This window comes from Eriocheir sinensis, chromosome 35 (genome assembly GCF_024679095.1).
Source record: "Eriocheir sinensis breed Jianghai 21 chromosome 35, ASM2467909v1, whole genome shotgun sequence".
NCBI classification, from domain to species: domain Eukaryota; kingdom Metazoa; phylum Arthropoda; class Malacostraca; order Decapoda; family Varunidae; genus Eriocheir; species Eriocheir sinensis.
This window is the reverse complement of record NC_066543.1, coordinates 2,467,707-2,493,704: the sequence shown is the minus strand read 5'-3', so window position 1 is coordinate 2,493,704 and position 25,998 is coordinate 2,467,707. Positions and strand designations below refer to the sequence as shown.

The following is a 25,998-nucleotide window of genomic DNA, read 5'->3' as shown; positions in this document are numbered from 1 at the left end:
CGAGACAAAACGAGGCAAAGAGGAGATAAAAGGGGGGAGGAACGAGATGGGAAGACGAGGGACGAGGACGTGATCGTGGAGGGCGAGGCGTGACGGCCGTGGACATGTTCCTGCGGCCCCGAGTCTTTCAACACACACATAACAATGTTAGGCCTAAAAAGCCTCGACCAGCATCATGTCACGCGCCTCAACGGAATCGAGGTCAACAGATTTCGCCCAGAAGCTGAATGAACACGTTAAGTGATGATTTTTTAGAGATGATCACTCTTACATAGTTTCCAATTTTTACGAACTGTCGCCAAGCATCTGTTCCCAAGAAACAGGGATGAGACGTGCATTAATAATAAAAACTGCATCGCACAAAGAAAACTTGACTATGAAGCAGGTCGCTTTCAGCGAAATTATGATCTGACGAAGCTGTTCGTTTTCTTGATAACTCAGTTATGGAGGAAACCTTTTAGCTGAACAAGGGCTCCCTTTTATCGAGTGTAATTAAACAAAGTTGTTACTAAGAGCAGTAACAAAGTCAGATTGCAGTGTTTGTGTTGTTGCTGTAGTTGATGTCATTGCTGCTGTTGTTAGTGTTGTTTACGCTGCTTGTGTTGTTATTGCTGTTGGAGGAGTAGGGAGAGGAGGAAAAGGGGGAGGAACAAAAGGAGAAGGAGGAGGAGCTCTCACATGGGCAGGGTGTCGCGCGTGACGTCGTAGTCCCAGGAGTGGTGGCGGTGGACGCGGCTGTGCGGCACGTCCAGGGAGTCACGGGTGCGGCGCGCCTCCAAGGAATCGTCCCGCCGCGAGGGGTCCTGCGTAGAGTGGCGGCGGACGGGAGGCTCGCCGCCGCCCCACAGCGAGAGGGAGTTGGCCGCGTTGTTGGTGAAGGTCTCGCCGTCGCCGTCCTCCTCCTCGTAGGACTTTTGGCGGATGATGGAGCGTCGTCGGCCTCGCTGCTGCCAGTTGTTCGCCGCCAACTCGTCGCCTGAAGATTCGGACTCCCGCATCAGCGACGCGTCCTCTGCCGCTGTTCTCGCCACGTTTGTGTCCAGCGGGCGCATGCTCTATAGACACCAAGGTTATGCTGGAGAGAACCTCAGGAGGGGCATTGCAAAGACGTCCGACATCGACACAAAGAAGAAATACAGTGATTAAGACAGTATATGTTCGTTGTATCAATAAGTTTATAATGGAACTTGATGTCACTAATATCCTGAGCCTAGAGGCATGCCGGCACCTCAGGATGTGCGGGGCGGCAGCGACCAAGGCGCCTCTGAATGCCAGCCACAAACGCCTGATATCAAAAGTTGTCTTTCAACATTAGCTCACCATTTTGTTGACTACCGGCTGTTTGTATAGAGTGATGTATGAGTTAGGGAGATGAGGGCATATACGTACTAGACTCTAGAGGAAGGTATTTAGGAATTTAAGCAGTGGCTTGTGGGACCAGAAATTACGGCCCCGGGAAAGGGTAAGACTCACATGGAGACCCGCCTGGCTCGTCTTCCTGGAGCGGGACACGTCGGTCTCGCTGTGCGCCGCACTGATCCCGCCGAAGTTGAGGTAGTCGTCCGTGCCGTCGCGCAACATGTAGTCGCTCATCCGGCCGCGACGCACCGAAGTGGACCGGCTCGGCGTCGGCAAGTTGTCGTCGTCGTTGTCGGAGCGTCGGCGCGGTACGGCGGCCCTTTCCCGCGACCTGCAAGTGACATGACAGGTCAAATGCGTAACAGAGAAGCACGGCTATGCAAGTGACCTGTTAGCAGTGGCAGCTTGACGGGCACCCGTCAGTCCTCACCTGTCACGCGGCCGCCGCGTGTCGAGCGGCGCTGTCACGCAGGACGGCCGGCGGTCCCGAGACTCGTCCCGAGACCTGGACCGTTCTATCGACCTGGTGCGGTCCAGCGACGTTTGCTTGATGCTGCTGCGGGACACCTTGCGGGGGGCGTAGCCGTTGGTGGTGGGGGGCGGGGCTTCCCCCGTTGAGGGCGCAGTGGTGGTGGTGAGGCATGGCTGCTGCTGCTGCTGGGTGATGCTGGGCTGCGTGCTGGCCGCCGAGGTGGTGCTGAGCTGGGTGGTGCTGGTCTGGGTGGTGGACAGGGTGCTGCTGGCCCCCAGGGTGCTGGGCTGAGTGTTGACCGTTAGGCTGCTGGACAGGGTGCTGGTCCCGATGAAGGAGGAAGCGTTTGCAGCCTAAAACACAAAGCAGATACTTCAGAGTCCCTTCCCTTCTTGAACACCCTGCCCACCGAGCCATGTATGACACGTTTTGCATATGATGATAATGATGTTTTAGAGCCTGACAGTGATGATGATGGTGACAAATGAATGAGTGCCTGGATGCCTTCCCTGTCGGTGCACCTGGCCTCCTCACCTGCTGGGGCTGGGTGGTGGTGGTCATGTTGGACGCCATCTTGGCCAGACCACTGAAGAGGCTGAGGGCAGTGGGGGCGCCGGGGCTGGGGGGCGGCATGGGGGCAGCCATGATGGGGGGCACGCTGGTGGTGAGCGTGGCGCCCTCACTCGACGACGGCTGCTCGCTCTTGGCTCGCGACGAGAGGCGCCGCCGGCAGATGCTGCAGTTCCATTTTTCCTGAAGATGAGGCGAAAAGGCGGCTCAGGTGTGTGGCGGGACGATGAGGGCTATCAGGCGTGTGAGAGGAGACCAGGAGAGGGTGAAGAGTGCGTGGCTGGAGAGAAGGGCGTTTAGGCAATATGTTCATGTGGTGTGAAGGGAACGGGAGCAGGTGTGTGGCGGGAAGATGAGGGTTTTAAAGGTGAATAAAGGAAGATGAGAAGGGAGGGAAGAGTGGGAAAGTGTGTGCTTGGACGGGTATGGAGGGAGGAGGACGTGTCATGACATGTAGAGAAGAGAATTAAGAAGGGCATCACGCGGGAGGAATTAGCGAGAATTAGAAGCATAAACATGAGCAGGGAGGTCTCAGGCAGGTGTGAAGGAGAGAAGAGAGGAAGGACAGTAAGGATTAAAGGAGGAAAGTGAGAGGAGGAGGAAAAATAATAATACAGATGTGGAGGAAAGGAAAGGGTGAAGATATATTTGGAATTTGAAGATGGGGAGGAAAGAGGACGTAATCTAACTTGTTGATGGGAAAATCTGGAGAGGAGAGGGAAGGTGTGCTGGAAGGGACGGTGGAAGATGAGGGACAGGTGTGGGGGAAGGGGAAGATGAGGTGTTTTGGGGAGAAGATAAATAAAGTCACATGTGTCGAGGCCGAGGGAGAAAAGGGTGACAGGTTGCTGATCACATGTGTCAACTCCATCTTGCCGGATAGGTTAGGAGAGGAGAGGACGAACGAACGAATGAACGAAGAAAGGAAGGCAAGAAAGAAGGAAGAAACGAAAGAAGGATGAATGGAAAGATAAAACAATAGAATAAATATATGAGTGACACAATAAATGAGGAAAGGAAATGAGGTATAGGTAAATAAATGCAGGAAAGAAAGAAGGAAAGCATAAATTAATGAGCGAGTGATTGAATGGAAAAGAACGAAGGAAGGAAAATTGAAAGGAGGAACAGAAGGGAGTGAGGGAGGGAAGAAAAGACCGGGGCAGCAAAAATGTGGGAACCTGTGGAGGGAGGGAGAATGGGAGAGGAGGTTGAGGGAGGGAAGGGAGAGAGGAGGGGGTAGAGGGCTTAGGCGGCTCAACTCGGTCAGCATCATTAGAGATTAATAGGGCGTCACACAGGAGGTCTCGACGCCTGCCTATTTTTTTTCCTTCTTGATCTTGAGGTGGTAAGATAGAGGAGTGACGGAGGAAATATTATCTAAGGAAAAGGAACGTTCAGGGTTAGGGGGCGAAGGCTAATTAAGGGGGAAGGGGACTTTCAGGATGGGGAAGGGGACGGGAACTATTTTAATGGGGGGTGGGTGAGGGCGTTCAAGAGAGGGGTGGGAAGAAGGAACGTTCAGAGTTAGGGAGCGAAGGCTAACTAAGGGGGATGAGGGCGTTCAGGAAGGGACAGGGATGAGGACTGATCTAAGGGGGGAGAGTGTTCAGAAAAGGGGAGGGAACGAAGCTTATCTAAGGGGAAGGAACGTTCAGGAATAGGGGGCGTGGGCTGAGTAAGTGGAAAGAGGGCGTTCAGGAAGGGGCAGGAGTGGGGGGACTGATCTATAGGGGGAGGGAGCGTTCAGAAAAAGGGGAGGAAACGAGGATTTAAAGAATGGAGGAAGTTGTTTTGGGGGGAAAGGGGCGAGGAAAGGGGAGAGAACGAAGATTTAAAGGGTGGAGGAGGTGTTTGGAGAGGAAGGGGGAGAGGAAAGGGGAGAGAACGAAGATTTAAAGGGTGAAGGAGAGGAAGGGGGAGAGGAAAGGGGAAAGAACGAAGATTTAAAGGGTGGAGGAGGTGTTTGGAGAGGAAGGGGGAAAGGAAAGGGGAGAGAACGAAGATTTAAAGGGTGGAGGAGAGGAAGGTGGAGAGGAAAGGGGAGAGAACGAAGATTTAAAGGGTGGAGGAGAGGAAGGGGGAGAGGAAAGGGGAGAGAACGAAGATTTATAGGGCGGAGGAGGTGTTTGGAGAGGAAGGGGGAGAGGAAAGGGGAAAGAACGAAGATTTAAAGGGTGGAGGAGGTGTTTGGAGAGGAAGGGGGAGAGGAAAGGAGAGAGAACGAAGATTTAAAGGGTGGAGGAGAGGAAGGGGGAGAGGAAAGGGGAAAGAACGAAGATTTATAGGGCGGAGGAGGTGTTTGGAGAGGAAGGGGGAGAGGAAAGGGGAGAGAACGAATATTTAAAGGGTGGAGGAGGTGTTTGGAGAGGAAGGGGGAGAGGAAAGGGGAGAGAACGAATATTTAAAGGGTGGAGGAGAGGAAGGGGAAAGAATATTTAAAGGGTGGAGGAGAGGAAAGGGGAAAGAACGAAGAGGACTATCTAAAAGGGAAGGAGGCGTTCAGGAGAGGAGAGGGGACGAGGGTCATCAAAGAAGGGGATGGGGAGTCCAAGGGGGAAGGAGAAAAGGGATTATTAAAAAGGGGAATAGGAGGTGGAGGAAGAAGGGTAAGGGGGGGAACGAAATGGGAGGATGGAAGTGGGGATTTCTAAAAGGATAGAGAGGGAAAGGGTGATCAGGGATGGGATTTGAACCAAGTACCGCAGATTCGCAGCCAGGGACGCTAGCCACTGCACCACGGAGGGACAAGTGTAGATTAAGTAAAGGGAAGGGGAGTTGGAGTTCTTTCACCCACTCCCCCTTCCTTCCCATCACTCCTAATTACCCATCTTTCAATCCCCTCTCTTACCCTTCCCTAATCCCCCTTCGCTCCTTAAACTCCCTTTTCAGCCCCCCTCTCTCACCCCCTACCTCCTCTCAGCACCCCTCTCTCAACCTCTACCTCCCCTCAGCACCCCTCTCTCACCCCCTACCTCCCCTCAGACCCCCTCTCTCAACCCCTACCTCCCCTCAGCACCCCTCTCTCACCCCCTACCTCCCCTCAGCACCCCTCTCTCACCCCCTACCTCCCCTCTTTCACCCCCTACCTCCCCTCAGCACCCCTCTCTCAACCCCTTCTCCCCTCAGCACCCCTCTCTTAACCCCTTCTCCCCTCAGCACCCCTCTCTTAACCCCTTCTCCCCTCAGCACCCCTCTCTCACCCCCTTCTCCCCTCAGCACCCCTCTCTCAACCCCTTCTCCCCCTCAGCCTCCACCCCCTCCAGGACACGCAGCCCACATAGGATCAAGTCCTACGTTAGGAATCCAATTTCATCGTGTTGGAAGAGACGTTTAAAAGACTCCCTGATTTTTTCTTCATTGTTGTTGTTTTTTTGCTGGAGGGAAGAGAGGAGGGAGGGGAGGAAGGGGAGGAAGAGTGAAGCCCATCCTCCATTCCAGGCGCCTTTCATTTCTCTGGAAGGTTCTTTTCTATTTTTACGATCTTATGTTTCTTTCCTTTCCTTTGCTTTTCATCTCTTTTTCTTCTTCTTCTTCTTCCCATCAGTGGTTCATTCCCTTCCCTTTCCATCTCTTCCCCTTCTTCTTCCTCCCAATCAGTAGTTCCCTTCCCTTCCCTTTCCATCTCTTCCCTTTCTTCATCTTCCTCACCATCAGTAGTTCCCTTTCCTTCCCTTTCCATCTCTTCCCCTTCTTCGTCTTCCTTCCCATCAGTAGCTCCCTTCCCTTCCCTTTCCATCTCTTCCCCTTCTTCATATTCCTCACCATCAGTAGTTCCCTTTCCTTCCCTTTCCATCTCTTCCCCTTCTTCATCTTCCTCCCTTTCAATAGTTCCCTTTCCTTCCCTTTCCATCTCTTCCCCTTCTTCATCCTCCTCCCTTTCAATAGTTCCCTTTCCTTCCCTTTCCATCTCTTCCCCTTCTTCATCCTCCTCACCATCAGTAGTTCCCTTTCCTTCCCTTTCCATCTCTTCCCTTCTTCGTCCTCCTCCTTTCAATAGTTCCTTCCTTCCTTTCCATCTCTTCCCTTCTTCCTCCTCCCTTTCAATAGTTCCCTTTCCTTCCCTTTCCATCTCTTCCCCTTCTTCATCCTCCTCCCTTTCAATAGTTCCCTTTCCTTCCCTTTCCATCTCTTCCCCTTCTTCATCCTCCTCCCTTTCAATAGTTCCCTTTCCTTCCCTTTCCATCTCTTCCCCTTCTTCGTCCTCCTTTCAATAGTTCCTTTCCTTCCCTTTCCATCTCCCCTTCTTCATCCTCCTCCCTTTCAATAGTTCCCTTTCCTTCCCTTTCCATCTCTTCCCCTTCTTCGTCCTCCTCCCTTTCAATAGTTCCCTTTCCTTCCCTTTCCATCTCTTCCCCTTCTTCGTCCTCCTCCCTTTCAATAGTTCCCTTTCCTTCCCTTTCCATCTCTTCCCCTTCTTCATCCTCCTCCCTTTCAATAGTTCCCTTCCCTTCCCTTTCCATCTCTTCCCGTTTTTCGTCTTTCTCCCTTTCAATAGTTCCCTTTCCTTCCCTTTCCACCTCTTCTACTCCGTTTTCTTACTCTCCAGCACTTCCCTTCCCTGTGCACTACTCCTCTCCCTTTCTAATCCTTACTGCTCCCTTTTTCTTCCCTCCCCTATATATAACTCCCTTTTCTCCCACATGCCTCTTTTTTTTTCCTTCCCTTCTATTCCAATTTAACTTTCTCCCCATCATAAGTTCCCTTCACTATGCACTTTTCTTCTCCCTTTATTTCCCTCACGGCTCCCTTTTACTTCGCTTCTTTAAAATACTTCCCTTTTTTGCCCTTCATACCTCCCTTCTCCTTCCCTTCTCTTCCAACTCCCCACCTTCGTTCTCCTTCCCTTCCCCATGATTTTTTTCTTCTTTTTCTCCTCCTCCTCCTCCTCCTCCTCCTCCTCCTCCTCCTCCTCTTCCTCCTCCTCCTCCTTCCTTCCTTCTCTCCCCCCCCTTTCTTCCCCTCTTCATCAGTCCTTTTCTTCCCCACGCGCTGCGCTACTTACGCTAATTTGTCACTTTTAGCGGAACTTTCTCGTTACGATCAATTCCTAATAGATGTGATGACCTCCCTACTCTCTCTCTCTCTCTCTCTCTCTCTCTCTCTCTCTCTCTCTCTCTCTCTCTCTCTCTCTCTCTCTCTCTCTCTCTCTCTCTCTCTCTCTCTCTCTCTCTCTCTCTCAATCGGTCTAACTGTCTGTCTCTGTATCTATCAACCTCCCCCTTACCTGGTCGCCGTCGGAGGACTGGGTGGAGTAGGAGGCACAGTCCTCGCACACTTTGTTGCCACACTCGGAGCACACCTTGAAAAACTCAGCGTCTTTCAGCGTCTGTCAGAAAAAGAGATTTTTTTTTTTTTTTTTAGTCAATCAATGGGGGAATACAAAGGGCCCCATCTACCCTACAACACCAAACCCGGAGGTTCCTCCGGGTAAAGGCTCCATGCAGGTTCCCTACTCACCCCAAGTACCTTATCGATATGCTCGTCATGAACTCTGGGCGTCCCCTTGGCCGCTTTCACCTAGGAATGTATCTTACAGTAACAGCCCGATGAGCAGGGTGAGGGTATAAGAAGTACTAGGAAACGGTAAGTTGTCGACTTACCAGGCGTGAACCCGGAGTGCTCAATATTCTGCAGCTTCAGTAACTGGTTGCGAATTCGCATCAGCAATGGAAGGGCGAGCACCTCGCCTGGAACACTGAGGAGCGTAATACCACGGTAGTTGTTGCAGTCTTGCAGGTCCCTTTTTCCTTTCCAGATAAGAATAACATGAGAGAAATAGGAACGACCAGCTCCCTCTTCCGGTCAGGAGGGATGGCACCAGACTGCCATACGGCAGCCAAGACGGCATGCAACCCACACATATCATGGCCTCATCTCCGGCTTTGAGCAGCTTCCATTGATATTATTGAGGGAACCAGGTGCCTTTCCACCTCTCAACATTTCCACAGGCTAACCGATTTTGTCAAGAGAGGCAAGTTTTCGTCATTGGGTGGATTAGCTTCCTTCATTTTAACTCGTCAGTTGAGAGCTGTCCGGTCGAAGAGTCCGCCGTGTACTCAGCCCAACAAACCCTCTGCCTGACACGATGGAGCCAACAGCTGTTCGGACAGTGCTCAGCTGAGAGGGAGACTCGGAGTGGAGCTACTTCAGGGCACGGTACGCAGGTTGGAGGTCATTTGCATTGAAAGGGCCCTCGACATCCTCAGCGAGGCTCCCGACATAACTCTTCTTGTCTCTCCTCATGAGACACTAACAAGAAAATGCTGCTGAACCTCAAGGACGGGACAAAAGCTTTCCTATATGTATAAAACGTATAATAGCCTTAGGGCTGCTGAAATAAACAGAAAAGTTAGCTTAAGAACTCTTTGTATTTCGAAATAAATAAAAAATTGGGACGGGATGTGAATAAAGGAATGGAGAGCTGATTTCGTTTTTAGGCTTAATATCCTCTTTCCATAGTTGACACGCCTCTTATGGAAGAAAAATAGGCTAGGAAGACGATATCATAGTAAACTTCGGGGCTCTTCGCAACGACCTCCTGACCCTGAGACCTACTTACGGAGACTCCTGGAGATCGTGAACATAAGAAAGGAACCTTGAGGAGGACGATACACTTCATCCACTTACGGGGCACGTGTGTGTGTGTGTGTGTGTGTGTGTGTGTGTGTGTGTGTGTGTGTGTGTGTGTGTGTGTGTGTGTGTGTGTGAATGCAGCGGACGCCTCACCTTGACACACACTCTGCAGGAGGAGCCGGGTGACCTCTGGGCCCGGGTGGAGAAGGACACGACGCTCCCGCCCGCCCCGTCGCCCTGCTTCCCGGCGCCCACGGGGGAGGTGAGGGGGGACAGGCCACCTCCCCCACCGCCCCCGCCCCCGATGTTCCCCACCGAGGGCGCTGTGGGCGTGGTGATGGGCGGGGGCTTGCTGATTTAGGAGGAAAGTTTAGTATAAGTACTCGTTTTCCTTTCAGGTCACAGCCTCTCTCTCTCTCTCTCTCTCTCTCTCTCTCTCTCTCTCTCTCTCTCTCTCTCTCTCTCTCTCTCTCTCTCTCTCTCTCTCTCTCTCTCTCTCTCTCTCTCTCTCAAAAAATAAAATAGTAGCTCTCATAAACATAAAATAGTATCTCTCTCTCTCTCTCTCTCTCTCTCTCTCTCTCTCTCTCTCTCTCTCTCTCTCTCTCTCTCTCTCTCTCTCTCTCTCTCTCTCTCTCTCTCTCTCTCTCTCTCTCTCTCTCTCTCTCTCTCTCTCTCTCTCTCTCTCTCTCTTAAAACACACAAAATAGTAGCTTATCCGTTTCTTTTTCTCTTTTTCTTCATCCTTTTGGTTCTTCGTTCCCTTCATTCTCAAAGTGGCGCTCCTCCTCCTTTCCCTTCTTCATCCTCCTTTCGTTCTACCGTCTTGTAACCTTCTCCTTCATCACCACCTCCTCCTCCTCCTCCTCCTTCTCCACCTCCTACTCTATTGTACCTTGTTTACTGATCCTGTTGAGCTGGATAAAACAACAAACAACAGAAACTTACAAAGACTTGCTCCGCCTCAGCCCTGACCTTAATATATGTCTCCTCTTCCTCTCTCTCTCTCTCTCTCTCTCTCTCTCTCTCTCTCTCTCTCTCTCTCTCTCTCTCTCTCTCTCTCTCTCTCTCTCTCTCTCTCTCTCTCTCTCTCTCTCTCTCTCTCTCTCTCTCTCTCTCTGCCCATATATACATTTTTATCTGCTGTCTGTCCTCTGTTTTAAGTCACGTGTTTCTGCTGACTCTGTTAAATAATGTGCTGACTCGACCTCCTGATTACACTTTACGATCATTGGACGCTCCCTCGCTTCTGTAGGTTAGCTCCACCGCCGCCAGCACACTCAGCAGCGACTCAGCGAAAGGAGAGCAAAGTCAGTAAGGCATGAAAGTGGTGTGGCGGGCTGCTTGCCATGAAATAAGGTGCACAAAATTCATCCTTGAGGGGAGAATTTAACTCGATCTTTGGTCTTTTTCGGTATGAATCGGGAAATCCTGTTATCATTACTGTTGTTCCTATTAGAAGGGGGATCCATGAAAAGGTATAAAGGGAAAATATAAAAGTGTTGTTATAGACGCCTCGATGAGCAAGCATGGGTATGAAAAAACAGATCATAGTGACAGTAAAGGAAGATACAAAAGAGAGGGAGAGAGGGCCAAAAAACGTTACCTAATGAGTTGACAAATGTTTTAAACTTATCACTGTCAAAAAGAGAAACGGCAAAAAGGAATAAAGAACTACGTGCATTTTAATGATCTACTATTAGTTTCATCTTTGGTCTTTTTTTCTTTACAGCAGAGGAGTCAGTTCAAGGGCATAAAAAATGAAACAAATGTGAAAAAAAAGCCCGCTACTCTTCTTTTGGCATAAAAAAAGATAATAACAGCCAAAAATATAAAATCTCCCTCCCTCCTCCTTTTCTCCCCACGCCTCCCTAATTACACGTGTGCTGGAATCAGAGGAGAAGGGAAAAGGCGAAGTTGTAATGCGACAAAAGATCAAGATATTGTCAGGATATTGCAGTTTGTCTTCCTAAGTTCCTTCAGACGGGAGTTCTTTGGTGATGGTGGTGGCAGGAGGGGGGACGAGAGGGGGAGATAGTTGAACAGCTGTGCAGACTTCTCGCCCTCTGCTCCCAGCACTAAATCTACTCCAAGTTTGCTGTGTCGCCCCCTAAATAAAAGGAAAGTTTTTGTGCTACGCTCCGTGAATTTTATCTCCTCAACGCAAATCGACGATGTTCAAGAGACTCGCTAGGAGGGAGTATTCTTTGCTTGGTTGTCTTGGTTTCTTACGAGATCCCATTCCTTTCCTTTTCCTGCCAAGAGTTTTTTTTTTATTATTGAAGGAGAGAAAGTTACGAGAGATGAAAGGAAAGTTGGTAGAAAGCAAGGAGGGCAGACGATGACGATTGTAGGAAGGAAGAATGAAAGAAAAAGAGAAAGAATTACAGAGTGCAGGAGCAAGGAGAAGTTAAAACGTCGGAAGGAAAGAGGTAAAGAAGAAAGGAAAGGAGGAGGCTATGAGGGAAGGAAAGAAGAAAGGAAGGAAAGAAAAAAAGGAATCAGGGAATGAAGGAAGGCGGGACAAAACAACGAGCAAACGAGCAAAGGAAGGGAGAAAGTAATTGAGGAGAGAAGGATGGAGGAAAAAATAAGACAAGAATGGCACACACACACACACACACACACACACACACACACACACACACACTCAAACTATCACCCACGTATTAAGTTCTCATTAACATTAATTAACACCTCTACTAATTAGGTCTCTACTAACTACGTACGTGAACTTCAGACTGTTGTGATTTGTATATTCCATCTCGCCCGCTCTCAAAATGAAAAACTTAGATAATTACCTCTCCAACTTTAACCAATGAGGCAACATGCGTCACTCCTTTACCTGGTCTCGCTGCAACTCCCCCGCCGTCCACCCCTCACTCCTTACCTGCCGTCCTCATGACCCCCCCGTCTACCCGCCCCCGCCACCCCCGCCACCACCTTCACCTGAGGACTTATCGATCTGTCTTCGTGCTATCCACGCCCACACGTCCCCCCACCATCCCCTGCCACCCTGCAACTTTCACCCTCTCGGCAATATGGATAAAGAGATAGATAAAAAATAGAAAAACAGAAACAGACAAAAAATAAATATAGAAAACAAACTGATAGAAAGACAGAGCCAGATAGAAAGATAGATAGACAAAATGATAGAAAAACAGTGAAATAGACAAAACGGATGATATAAACCAGTGTCTCCCAAACTTTTTCAGTATGTGACCCTTTTCAGTGGTACCAAACCAACCATGACCCACACCTTTATAAGCCTTCTGAAAACGTACTGATTTTGAATGACGCAGATACATTTAAAAGATTAATCACAGCAGAGAGAGAGCAATAACAAAAAATGTTTATTAACAAGGATTGATTTAATTGACTTAATCATGCATTAGGGTAGGCGGTGGCCGAACTGGTAGCGTACTGGGCCCACATTCACCGCGTGATGGACGACGCGGGTTCGAATCCCCACGCTACCACTCGGATTTTTCAGTCACCGCCGAGTGGCTTAAAACTACCCACATGCTGTCCTGAAGACCACCCATCAACCCGGACTCTAGAGGAAGCCGTCCAAGCGAATCAAGAACGAGTTCCGGGGGGCAGCATGAGCCAATGCAAGATGGCGCCACTATAAACACTCGCCTGCGCCAGAACGGGCTGGGCCGACCATCAGGCCCCACCTGGAAGAAGCCTTGGGCCGATCATCAGGCCCCACCGGGAAGATGCCTACCGGCGCAATAGGCAACAACGTGAAAAAAAAAAAAATCTAATGAGAAGAATGTATTTGCTTTTTTGATACAAGCAAATCAATACGCGGGTCTGTGTGGCTCAAGGCACATCGCTTGTCTGCTTCAGCATTTAACTTGTTTCGGGCCTCTGATTTGATTACCAGGAGAATCGAGAAACCACTTTCACAGAGTAAGTCGATGAGAAGGAATGAGAGCCTTCAGGGTGAATTCGCTGGTCTTGGGGAAAGAGGAAAGCATTTTGGCCCAGCAATTAGAACTGATGAACTGTTGTTGTTCCTGGGACTCCTCTTTGGCTGCGGTGATGTTGATGAGCTCCAAGAATTTCTCTTGTATGTCATCAGGAAGATCGTCCACAGTGCATCGGAAAGGATTGCAGGCAAGTTTCAGCTAGACATTCTCATTTACATCAATATCATGAAAATGTGTATGAACTCTTCTTGTAGGCTTGACAAGTGTTCCTCGTTCTCTGTTGCAGCTCCTCTGCAAGTGGTTCTTCACCGACGACCTCATTCAGATGTTGAAGGCGACATTTCCCCCTCTCGACTTTCCTCTCCCACAGAGCTAGCTTGTCGAGGAAAGCCTTGATGGCATCGGTGTGCATTGTGATGGTGGTATCTGGGCCCTGGCCTGTGGTTGCCGGTTGAGTCCATTCAAAGCTTCGAACATGTCTGCCAAATAGGCAAGACTACACTTTAACTTAAACGGGTCTCGAATGTCCTTTCACAACTGCTGTCTTCTTCCCTTAAAGTGCCAGAAATACCTGCAATTCATCAAAGAGCTCAAATACAAGAACGAGAACATTGCCCTTTGACAACCAACGAACAGATGCGTAGAAGAGGAGGTCTTGGTGCGCAGAATCCATGTCTTGGCACAACTGACGATACAGCCTGGTGTTGAGTGTCCCTACTTTGATTTGGTTGACGGTGCGGATCACAGTTTCCAAGGTGACTATGAGAGCAGCAGGGAGCGTCTTGGAGGCAAGAGCCTCATGGTGGATCCGGCAGTGTGTTGTAATGACATCCGGGTTCTTCTTCTTGACCAGTCACAAATCCTGACTTGGAGCCGAGCAAGCTGGGAGCTCCGTCCGTGCACACACCAACAAACTTTGCCCACGAGAGCTTTTCCTCTTGGAAGAAGTTGGACACCATGTTCGTGACATCTTCAGCTTTTGTAGTTGTTATCAGAGGCCTGCAGAAGAGGAACTCCTCCTCCACCTGGTTCTCCTCCACGAACCGAGCATAAACCAAAAGCTGTGGAAGCTATGCTACGTCGGTGGTCTCATCATGTTGGATGGCGAAGAACGGAAAGAGTCGGATTTTTTCCGTCATCTGAAGTCTGATGTCCTGGGACATGTCATCGATGCGTTGCTTAACTGTTTTGTCCGAGAGATTCTGACCAAGCTTGTTGATACAGTTCTGATCGAGGACAAGACGATCAGGCTCTACCATGCAAGGTTTAACGAGCGTCTCTCCAATCGAGTGTGGCTTCTTCTGCTCCGCGATAAGAAGGGAGATCTTGTACGAGGCCTCGAGGATCTTGCTGTCCTGAAAGAGAGCTCCTGTTCCATGATCCAATCTCGACCGCTTGAGTTGGTGTTCCTTGATTTTGAAGTAGGTCTCATCCTTGATTCCAATCATACTGACATACATAATCGTAACTCAGAATAATCATGCACATTATTAAGGCAACTTACATTAAATCTAAGTGGGGTTATTATTTACAGGGGGTGGGTAAAAAATGGGTATACAAAACACCAAACACTTTAAAACACATGTAGTCTTAGTTTAGTAGGAAACCCATGTAGTCCAGTAGGATAAAGTTGAAATTCACACACGTTTATACACTACCTGGGGGAACGTTCATTAGCGCTGAGGGAAAAGCCATTATACATGTTTTATAGACAGCGAGAGGCTTCGTACGTAACGATAAACAACAATGGCTGATGCACCACAAAGCACTAGCGGCCGTGCAAGCCTTCCAGCCACTTCTGAGACTGAAAATTCAGCCCCATTCCAGCGACCTCAATGCTAATACAGTTGGACCCTCCATGACCCCCAGAAAAAGACTTGATCCCTTTGGGGGTCATGACCTGCAGTTTGGAAACCACTGATATAGACAGACGGTATACAGAAAAAAAACTGATCGAAAAACATACAGACAGACAGATACAGACATATAGTAATAGACAGGTAAAGGAGGAGGTAAAAAGTTTATGAGATGACGGTATCCCACTCGCTTAATTAGGAAATGTAAGAAAGTAGATTTAATCCTTTTCTTCTCACACCTTGTTCTGCACTATACACACAAACAAACAAACAAACTAACAGCCATGCTCACTGTTACACGTATACCCAAAACCACCACCACCACCATAAAAAAAAAAAAAACATAACACGTGCCACCTTTCTACCTTAATTAACCCATCACCTTTGCACCTTAATTAACGAACGGACCTCCGCCTTACCTCCCACCCACTATCATCATCATCAGACGTCACACAGTTCCTCGAGGCAAAGAAAAAATACTGATCAAAGGACGGAAGGCATAAAAGGAAAGGTACGAGAAAGGTAAAAGAAAAAGAGTATAATGACTGAGAATAATAATAATAATAATGGTACAGCGAATGTTTTTTTTTTCCTTGGTGAGGAGTAAGGTAATATGATTTTTTTTGTTTTTGAGGGAAAGATGGAAGGAAAAAAGGAAGGAAGGAAAGAAGGAAGGAAGGAGGGAGGGAGGTAGGAAGGAAGGTAGGAAGGAAGAAAGGAAGGTAAGGAGAAAAGACTGTAAGGGAAGAATAATATATGAACAATGAAAACCAGAAATGGAGAAAGGCAGAAGTAGTAGATAAAAAGAAAGGGACAAAGAAAGGAAAACAAAACAAAAAAAGGAAGGAAGGAAAGAATGAAGGCAGGAGAGAGGGAAAGTGGAGGAAAACGTGACACACACACACACACACAGACACACACTTACCCTCATCCCCCTTCATGCACCCACACACTCACCCAAACACTACTCCCCCCACCCCACCTCACACACATACGCACTCACTCATAATGACGTTGCTCATGACGTTGCTCATCCGATTATGCCGCCCAGGTGAGCGACTCCAGGTAACTTACAGCGGTTGTCAAGGCCGACACGAAAACGACCCAAACCTCGACAGTGATGGAGGTGATTAATGTGTTTGGGTACGACGCGAAACACAGAACACACACACACACACACACACACACACACACACACACACACACACACACACACACACACACCTTATAACACAGAAGCCAACAAAACAAAGCAAAGCAACACACCACAACTTGGCAAAAGAAAACCCAACTCAACCCAGTGAAACCGACCTCATCCTAATCCAACTCAACCCAACCAGACCTAACACACCACAAACCAACAAAAGCCAACATAACGCAACCAGTCACAAACCAACCCAACACAAACAAACCTTGCCCAACTCAACATAACACAAGAAGAACAAAACCTGGGCTAACCTAACCCAAGGCAACACAACCCTGCCTCATCTCACAACCTAACCTTACAACCCCCTGCAACCTCACAACACTTACACAGCCCAACACATCAACAGCCCACTCAACACTTACAATATCCTGGGGTCGGAGGGGTCAAACCGCTCATTCTTGTCCCACACTTTTTGCAGTAGCGAGCGCTCCTCCACTGACACTGCGGCCGTCTGAGCCCCGACCACGCCCGCCGACGAGGACGAGGACGAGGACGAGATGGAGCAGCCGTCGGGGTGGGCGTTGGGCGCGGCCGATCTCGTGGGGGACAACTTGGTGACTGCCGATTAGATAAAGATAAGGGTGAGAAAAGTATTGGTGTATTGATCTTTTGTATTTTCTTACGATAATGAAGTCAGGATGAGGGTAAAACACAGTAAGAAGGGCCCGCAACACGCTGCTCCATAAAAAAAAAAAGAGAAAATTACCCGAAGAAAATTATTGAATTTAGTTATAGAAGTGTTTTCAGAGCGTGAATGAGAGTAAAATAAAAACCATTTAGATAATCCGTTGCCCTGAAAACGAAAACTAATAGAATACTCGCGCCGTCTGATTCTCTTTGCTTCAACTTGGAGTAAAACACCGCCCCCCCCCCTCCCCTCCCTTCCTTCACTTTGTATATGCCAATATTATTTTTTTTTATTGACGACATTTTATCTTATGATATCTTTATGCAATAATTTGCATAATAAATTAAGTAATTTCAATATAAATTCAGATAAATGGAGAAATATTTCACTCTGACTTTCATGAATATTTGCATATCAGGAGCGGCTTCTAGTGGAGAAAAGAATGCGAACTCCTGAGCCCGGCACTCGTGCACTTTGCTCGCACTGCTCATCAAGGTAATGTTAAACGCTTTGGTGATATACTCGAAATGAGGTAAAAAAAAAAAAGACCAAGGCAATCTATCTCACTCGTTTAATTAATAAGCTACACCCACGACAACCATGAAGTATCAATAAAAGTATACTCTAATAATAAAACTTTTTTGTGTGTGTGCGTGGTGATGCCCGAGTGGCCGCTTTGATGTACAGGTATTCCATTAACAAGGTGTGGAGGTTGTTCGATGACTCGATAGGACTCGTCCTATCCATTCCTACGCCGATGATTCCACTCTGCATTACTCAACTTCTTTTAATAGAAGACCCACCATTCAGGAACTTAACGACTCAAGGCTGGAGGCTGCAGAACGCTTAGCCTCAGACCTTACTATTATTTCCGATTGGGGCAAGAAGAACCTGGTGTCCTTCAACGCCTCAAAAACACAGTTTCTCCACCTATCCACTCGACACAATCTTCCAAACAACTATCCCCTATTCTTTGAAAACACCCAGCTATCACCTTCCTCAACACTAAACATCCTCGGTCTATCCTTAACTCAAAATTTCAACTGGAAATTTCATATCTCATCTCTTACTAAATCAGCTTCCTCGAGGCTGGGCGTTCTGTACCGTCTCCGCCAGTTCTTCTCCCCTGCACAGTTGCTGTCCATATACAGGGGCCTTGTCCGCCCTCGTATGGAGTATGCATCTCATGTGGGGGGCTCCACCACACATCTCTTCTGGACAGAGTGGAGGCTAAGGCTCTTCGTCTCATCAGCTCTCCTCCTCATACTGATAGTCTTCTACCTCTTAAATTCCGCCGCAATGTTGCCTCTCTTTCTATCTTCTATCGATATTTCCACGCTGATTGCTCCTCTGAACTTGCTAACTGCATGCCTCCCCCCCTCCCGCGGCCCCGCTGCACTCGACTTTCTACTCATGCTCATCCCTATACTGTCCAAACCCCTTATGCAAGAGTTAACCAGCATCTTCACTCTTTCATCCCTCACGCTGGTAAACTCTGGAACAATCTTCCTTCATCTGTATTTCCTCCTGCCTACGACTTGAACTCTTTCAAGAGGAGGGTATCAGGACACCTCTCCTCCCGTATTTGATCTTCCTTTCGGCCACCTCTTTTGTTTCTTTTTTAGGAGCAGCGAGTAGCGGGCTTTTTTTTATTATTGTTTTCTTTTTTTGTGTGCCCTTGAGCTGCCTCCTTTGTTGTAAAAAAAAAAAAAAAAACGGCTTCTCTGTGTGGCGTGGGAGGCGTTCCGGGGAAAACAATTAATTAAGAAGATGTATGTTAATCATTTTGTTTTTTGAAGCAGGAGGCAGAAGAATGAACGTCTGTATACCTTGATAGCAGTTTTAAATCTCCTCTCTTTCTCTGGAAACAAGGACAGTAAAAGATTAAATGTGTGTGTGTGTGTGTGTGTGTGTGTGTGTGTGTGTGTGTGTGTGTGTGTGTGTGTGTGTGTGTGTGTGTGTGTGTGTGTGTGTGTGTGTGTGTGTGTGTGTGTGTGTGTGTGTGTGTGTGTGTGTGTGTGTGTGTGTGTGTGTGTGTGTGTGTGTGTGTGCTTGTGCTTGGGCTCCATAAGGAAAAATGGAGAGAGCAAATTAGTCATTTCCGTTGACGCAGATGATCCCGGCCTCTGAAGGACCATTTGTTTGTTCTCCAGGCTGGTCACGCAGCGGTGCGCCTCTCTGCCACGATTCATCACGCGGAAAATCCATCGACGGCTGCCCCGCGGACCTTGAGACTCACACACGCGTCCTGCCTCCCACGCTGCCCTGAGGTAGTGTGCCAAACTCCACTCCCCTCCCCTAACCACTCCAACCTCATGACATCATTAATCTTACACTCTGTACGTCACTAATCTCCTCCAAGCATAGATAAAAAAATACACACGGAAAGAACACACACACACACACACATATATTTATATATATATATATATATATATATATATATATATATATATATATATATATATATATATATATATATATATATATATATATATATATATCCGAATGACAAGCGAGGCATGAAAGTTTAATGAGGTCAAAAGAGTTTTGCTAAAGTGGAAAAAGAAGTGAATTATTGTTAAAACGAATCGAGTTCTAAGTGGAATTATCTTTCACGATGCTTCATGTCATTTTCTGGATATACGTAGATAATACAATTTTTCGTGTCATCATAAGGATATCTTATTCCTTGATTCTTGGGTGTTTTCTCTTTCTTCGTTATTTTTTTACATGTTCATTTTCATTTTCTCCAACTTCCTTAATAAAGTGCTATTTAATTTTCAAGATTTTTATTACCATTATTGTTATTAATATTATTATTAGGCTTATAATCATTCGTAGTAGTAGTAATATAAGTAGTTTAGGTGATAGTAATATTATCATTGGTTGTGGTAGTCGTAGTAGGCATATGAGTAAAGTAAAATTGCTTGGTAAAGGTAAAATAAGTAATTGGAAAAACAGAAAAAATGTGGATATTAACACATGCCAAGAAATTTCTATATCTCCCTCTTCAGATAAGTTTCCATCACGCTGCTGAAGAAAACTATGACGCTTCAAAACCTTATACGTCATGAACTTCGTCAGTCAGTATTAGCCTTCCGGACCTGCATTCTCGGGTTCCATTTGCCTGTCACACAGCCATGGTGGTATGGAGAAATATCACTTGGAACTAAAAGCAAGGCAATGCTGTTTAAAAATAAGGCTTTAAATAGAATCGTGTTGTCGTAAAAAAGAACACGTGATTGCAAAGAAAAAAGACCTTTGTAAATAATTAAAATCATGTTTGTGAAAATATAAATCGTGCTCTGAATAATAAAAACAAGCTTGTTAATAAAAAATAAGTTTTAAAAATGAAAAAGTAAAGGTTTTCTTAACTCATTCCATCACGGGACACACCGCCTCGCTTCCATTATCCTTCCTACCCACCCACCCCTTATCCTCCCCTCCCACGCCCGTTAATCCTCCCTTCCCCTTATCCTTTCTTGCCACGCCCACTTATCCTTCCCATCGCCCACGCCATCCTGACCTACTTGTTCCACCCACGCCGTTCACACACCAGTGACTCCCGGCAAAAAGAAAAAAAACACACAATCAGCTGATGGCCAGTCACACACAAAAAAAGAATAAATATCATACCACAGCGTAATTCAAACGAACGCCCACGGTCCTACTCTCTCTCTCTCTCTCTCTCTCTCTCTCTCTCTCTCTCTCTCTCTCTCTCTCTCTCTCTCTCTCTCTCTCTCTCTCTCTCTCTCTCTCTCTCTCTCTCTCTCTCTCTCTCTCTCTCTCTCTCTCTCTCTCTCTCTCTCTCTCTCTCTCTCTCTCTCTCTCTCTCTCTCTCTCTCTCTCTCTCTCTCTCTCTCTGCCCGGCTGGAGGCGTGATGAATAAAATATAAAGGAGGAAACGTTCCGCCGGTGCCGCTCCTCTTAAAACTACCTGCCAAAAGAGAGAGAGAGAGAGAGAGCGAGAGAGAGAGAGAGAGAGAGAGAGTGTATGCGTGTGTGTGTGTGTGGGGGTGGAGTACAAGAGATTATTTTCCACATTTCGCCGTGGTTGATAACACGAAAAAAAACAAAAAAAAAACATATTGACACATAATAGGCTTACCTTCAAATGAATGGGGAAAATAATAAATAAACAATGACCGATATTAAATCAACAAATATCGGAGTTATCAAATTAAGAAAAGAATAAATTTTGATAAACAGACACAAAGACAGACAAAAGGCACAGCAGGTCGGGCGTGGGAGAGTGGAGTGGCACAGCAGGCAGGGGGGGGGTACATCAGGGGGCCGATAAGCGGTGCCGCAGTGAGCCGGAATCGAAACACGCACTCCAGATGATGCGAGGGAACGTTCGGAATACACGAGCGGCACTCCCGGGAGCCACACATCAGGCCCGGGAAGGTTATCGGCGCTGAGTGAGCCGCGGGGAGGCGGGGCAGGCAAAAAAGGCAACTGCTCTTACTGCCGCAAACACCAACAGGTAAAGGTTCTCATCTCTGTCCCGTCGGCCCTCTGAACCTGTGATGGAGAGATCCTTTCACACCGGGACACAGGGGCGGTGCAATATCCGGGTTACCACAGTTTACCCGCCCTAAGTTTCCCAAGGTATCCGTTTATCGACAACTCTTTCAAGCGGAGGGTATCAGGACACCTCTCCTCCCGAAATTGACCTCTCTTTCGGCCACCTCTTTTGATTCTTTTTATAGGAGCAGCGAGTAGCGGGCTTTTTTTTTATTATTATTGTTTCTTTTTTTTTGTGCCCTTGAGTTGTCTCCTTTGTTGTAAAAAAAAAAAAAAAAAAGCCCGAAAGGAAGGAAGAACAAGTGGGTGGGTATTCGAACTCGGGTCCGCAGATTCGTAGTCAGGTACGCTAACTACTGCACAGCGGAGGCAGGATATACGAATAGTCTTACGTTCCCCTGCAGTACATAGGCCCCGTATTCTCAGACACCTTCTTCTTTCACGACAATTATTTCCAAAGGCCTCAATGGAGATTTGTTGGGTTTTCATGAGTGTTTTCCACTTGAATGGTCCAAAAGCCTTGTCAAAGTATCGGTAGGCTCATAAAACTACCCATGCAAATACTAACGCAGCCTCTAACAAGCCTTAAGAATTTGTGTGTGGAAGCCCCGATATGTTTAAGAAAATGAGCCATAGTCTTCTCCTCCAGCGCCATTTATTATCGGCACCAGCACACTCGCCTCGTTCCCGGAGCCAAGGCGTAGGATGTTGTAATCACTGCATGCACCGAGGCACCAACGCGAGCCTTCAGACCACAACCTTTTTCTTTTCTTGAGCTGCTTCCGTTACTGTTAAGAAAAGCAAGGAGTGTGTGAGGAAATTAACTTTAGCTTGATGCTCCTCAACGTTATGCCCATTTTGTAGGCATGTTAAGATTTTTTTCTCAGTCTTTCTTTGAAGATCTGCGTGGGTGTCAATGTCTGGACGCCTTCGCTGAGGGACTGTAGGTTTGGAGATGCTTTACTGTTACTTTATTACCTGCGACTCCGTGTCCTCCCTGAGCATGCTCCAACACGTACGTTTTGCATTTAGTATAACCTTCAGTGCGGCTAAAAATATTTAAACTCAATTTACATAACTTGTGAAGCAGGATTCTATCAAGGAAGCACAAGCGTTTCCGTTACTTAAACCAACATCATGCAAGAGTTAGTTAAGAACATAAGAACATAAGAACGTAGGAGTCTGCAAGAGGCCAGTAGGCCGTTCAAGGCAGCTCCTGTGAACCTAAGCTCCTGTGAATCTAACCCCACCTAATATCACTGTCCATGAATTTATCTAATCTATTTTTGAATGTGACAATTGTATTGGCACTCACCACATGACTGCTCAGCCTGTTCCACTCATCTACCACTCTGTTAGTAAACCAGTTTTTGCCTAAGTCCCAGTTGAATCTGAATTTATCAAGTTTAAACCCATTACTACGTGTCCTACCCGGTTCTCTTACCATCAGAACCTTATTAATATCCTCCTTATTAAAGCCCTTCATCCATTTATAAACCTCTATCAAGTCACCTCGCACCCTTCGCCTTTCTAGAGAATGCAAGTTTAATTGTTTGAGTCTTTCCTCGTATGGCAAGTTTCTTAACCCGTGAATCATCTTAGTCATTCTTCTCTGTACCGATTCTAACAATTTGATATCCATTCTATAGTAAGGTGACCAGAACTGAACCGCATAATCAAGATGAGGTCTAACTAATGCTAAATATAGTTTGAGGAAGACTTCAGCGTTTCTGTTGCTTACACTCCTTGAAATGAATCCCAGTACCCTGTTTGATCAATTTCTAGCGCCCTTGGAAAGGGAAACTTAGGGTAGGTAAGCTGTGGTAACCCGGATATTGCAGAGCTCACTAACACCCCTAAATCCCTCTCGTACCCAGACCTGGTTATGGGAGTGTCATTTAAGCAATAATTATGTGAGGGATTGTTCCTACCTACACTCAGAATATTGTACTTCCCTACATAGAACTCCATCTGCCATTTATTCGCCCAGTCATACAATCTGTTTAGTTCATCTTGGAGAATACTAGCGTCCTGATCCGACTCATCTACTCTACCGATCATGGTATCATCAGCAAACTTATTGACATCACTATTAATACTGAAATCACTACTAATACAGTTACAGTAATATAAAGCATCTCTACTCTTTTGTTATATATTTTCATTAACAAAGTATTCTGGTTATTTTAGTGCGATGTGGTATTCCTCCGACTCACAGCCTCTTGCAAAGGTGAAGGTAATTCCCTTTTAATGGTCCAGCTCTACTAAGCTCGGGGCTTAAAGAGAATGCCCAAATATGGCGACATTCCGGCTCTGGAAAAAGCTCTTTACCCGCGTCGGCACAAACGCCACAGTAACAGCGCCATCCATTGCCGGCAGCGTGTGCGAGGGTTAGTGACGCGGAAGAAAAATTGGTGTCGCCCATTTGCCTGTGTTGTGATGTCGGCCGGCCTGGCAGGGGCGTCATTGTGCCCCGTGCAGTGCGGCACACGAAGACAAATCATGGCTCTCACTCTTTCCCTTCTCTTTTTTTTTTTCGTTCCTTTCCTTTCTTTTCTATTTTTATCCTTTCTTTTCTCTCCCTTTAATATCTTTTCCTTTGTATTCTTTTGTCTCCTCTCCTCTACCTTTATTGCTCGCTCCCCCTCACCTTCTCACTCTCCCTCTCTCACTCTCTCTTTCCCTCTCCTTCTCTCTTTCCCTTTCCCTCTCCCACTCTCTCTCTCCCTCTCCCTCTCCCTCTCTTACTCTTTCTTTCCCTCTCCTTCTCTCTTTCCCTTTCCCTCCCCTTCTCTCTTTCCCTTTCCCTCTCCCTCTCTTTCTTTCCCTCTCCCTCTCTCACTCTCTCTCTTTCCCTCTCCTTCTCTTTCCCTTTCCCTCTCCATCTCTCTCTTTCCCTCTCCCTCTTCCCCTCTCTCTCTCTCTTTCTCTCTCTTTATCTCTCTCCCCCCCCTTCCCCCCCCGCCGTGTCGCCTGGGGTAATATTCCCAGCCCGAGCTACAAAAGTGCCGGTCCATAAACAAGGCCAAACAACACACAAAACATTACTGTTCTTCTAAAAGTCACATTAACATGCTAATTCGACTCGGCTTATTGGACGCGCCCTTTCAGTTCTCGCTCGGGCTGGTGCTGTTGTGTGTTTGTGTTTGTGTGTGTGTGTGTGTGTGTGTGTGTGTATGTAGGTATAGTGTGTTTGCTTCGTGTATGAGTGTCTTTTGTGTGTGTGTATGTAGGTATAGCGTTCGTGTATTAGTGTCTGTTGTGTGTGTGTATGTAGGTATAGTGTGTTTGCTTCGTGTATGAGTGTCTTTTGTGTGTGTGTGTATGTAGGTATAGTGTGTTTGCTTCGTGTATAAGTGTCTTTTTTGTGTGTCTGTGTTTGTGTGTGAATACAAATTTCACTAAAAAAAAAAAATGGAATAACCATAAATTATAGATTATGCCCAAACATTGAATAACAAAAAACACACACATTCCCTGCTCCTCATAATATTGTTACCTGTTCGTTTGTTTTTTCAGCTAAGGAAACAGCTCAAGGGCAACAAAAAAGGTGTAAAAAAAAAAAAAAACACTAATCGCTGTTCCCACAAAGATAAAAGTACTAAGTGCCCAAAAGAGAGGTCAGCTTCGGGAGGAGGGGTGTCATGAAACAGTAAAAAATACAATGAAAATAATTAAAAGGCTCCAATAAAATACGTTCCCTTCAGTCTCCTTTACGGATGTTACCTGTTTTTTGCTTAATCATTATCTTCCCTTTCTTTCTTCCTGCCTCTCTGCGTATGTGCTGCCTTGCTTTCTTTCTTTCCCTCATTTGCACTAATCCTAAAATTCACAAATCGTGCATCTTAATTCTTGCTAAAGTATTCTTCATTATTTTCCACCCAGCCCTATATACGATTCACTGTCCATTCCCGTACATTTACTTCACCAAAAACAATTCAATCTACGTCTATTACCTGTGGACGTGGGAGTGAAAAATATAAAGGAAAAATTATTTAAATCTCCCCAACACGTCCCAATCCACTCTATAACCCCTTGGATGCGGATTTCCTACAAGAAGACATCACCAAGCGACAGGAGTGGAGCAAAAAGTGGCTGCTACAATTCAATGAAGAAAAATGTAAAGTCCTGCACCTTGGGAGATAATATCCAGCATACCAATACCACATGGGAAACACTCCACTATCCACCACAGAGGCAGAGAAAGACCTGGGACTATATTTTACCAGGCTACCAGTGAAAACCAAATCCGTGCCAATCGCAGCGGAGGGGTTTAATAATCTACCAACCTACATGTGTTACCTGTGGGGGTGAGTAACATATAGAGGAAATAAAGAAAATTGAATAAAAGAAAATGAAAAATAGAACAAAGAGAATAAAAGAAAAACAAGTGAAGGCTCCACCGCACGTACCGAACATCGACTTTACGATAATCTGTGTGTCGTACTGTACATGTCGACGTGGGAAAAATATAAAAGAGATGAAAGAAAAATAAATGACTGAGAAAATACAAATAAAATAAAGAAATAAAGATAATAAACAATAATGAGTGAAACCTCCCCGACACGTCCAATGCATCTACTCTACAATAATCTTTCGCACCTCTCCACCAGACATTGACCTCTCTCTTGGCCATTCTTTACTTTTGTCTATTCTGGGAGCGGTGAGTAGCGGGCTTTTTTTTTCTCTGCACTCTTTTTGTTGCCCTTGAGCCGTCTTCTTTGCTGTAAAAAAATCTAGCTACCGCATGTATTTGTGTTATTTCTGGACATGGGGAAAATATAAAAGGAATAAAAAGTAATAAAAGAAAATATTAGAAATCACACAGAAAATAATAAAAAATAATTGATAAAGAAAAATTTGTA

General features: G+C 46.6%; 1 protein-coding gene across 8 annotated transcripts in view; it reads right to left on the bottom strand.

Annotated features, from left to right (window-relative positions):
- Positions 1–25,998, bottom strand: part of LOC127007252 (regulating synaptic membrane exocytosis protein 2-like) — a 157,241-nt gene that overhangs the window by 83,904 nt on the left and 47,339 nt on the right. For all 8 annotated transcript variants that reach the window (XR_007760131.1, XR_007760132.1, XR_007760130.1 and 5 more), the window contains exons 3-9: positions 16,338–16,533; positions 9,128–9,326; positions 7,626–7,727; positions 2,366–2,584; positions 1,790–2,184; positions 1,474–1,690; positions 679–1,055 (exon numbers count right to left, since the gene is read on the bottom strand). Coding sequence is in view for 4 of the 8 variants with exons in the window: in XM_050877986.1 (XP_050733943.1) it covers positions 679–1,055; positions 1,474–1,690; positions 1,790–2,184; positions 2,366–2,584; positions 7,626–7,727; positions 9,128–9,326; positions 16,338–16,533 (1,705 nt within the window). In the remaining 4 variants the exon portion in view is untranslated. The remainder of the gene's footprint in view (positions 1–678; positions 1,056–1,473; positions 1,691–1,789; positions 2,185–2,365; positions 2,585–7,625; positions 7,728–9,127; positions 9,327–16,337; positions 16,534–25,998) is intronic.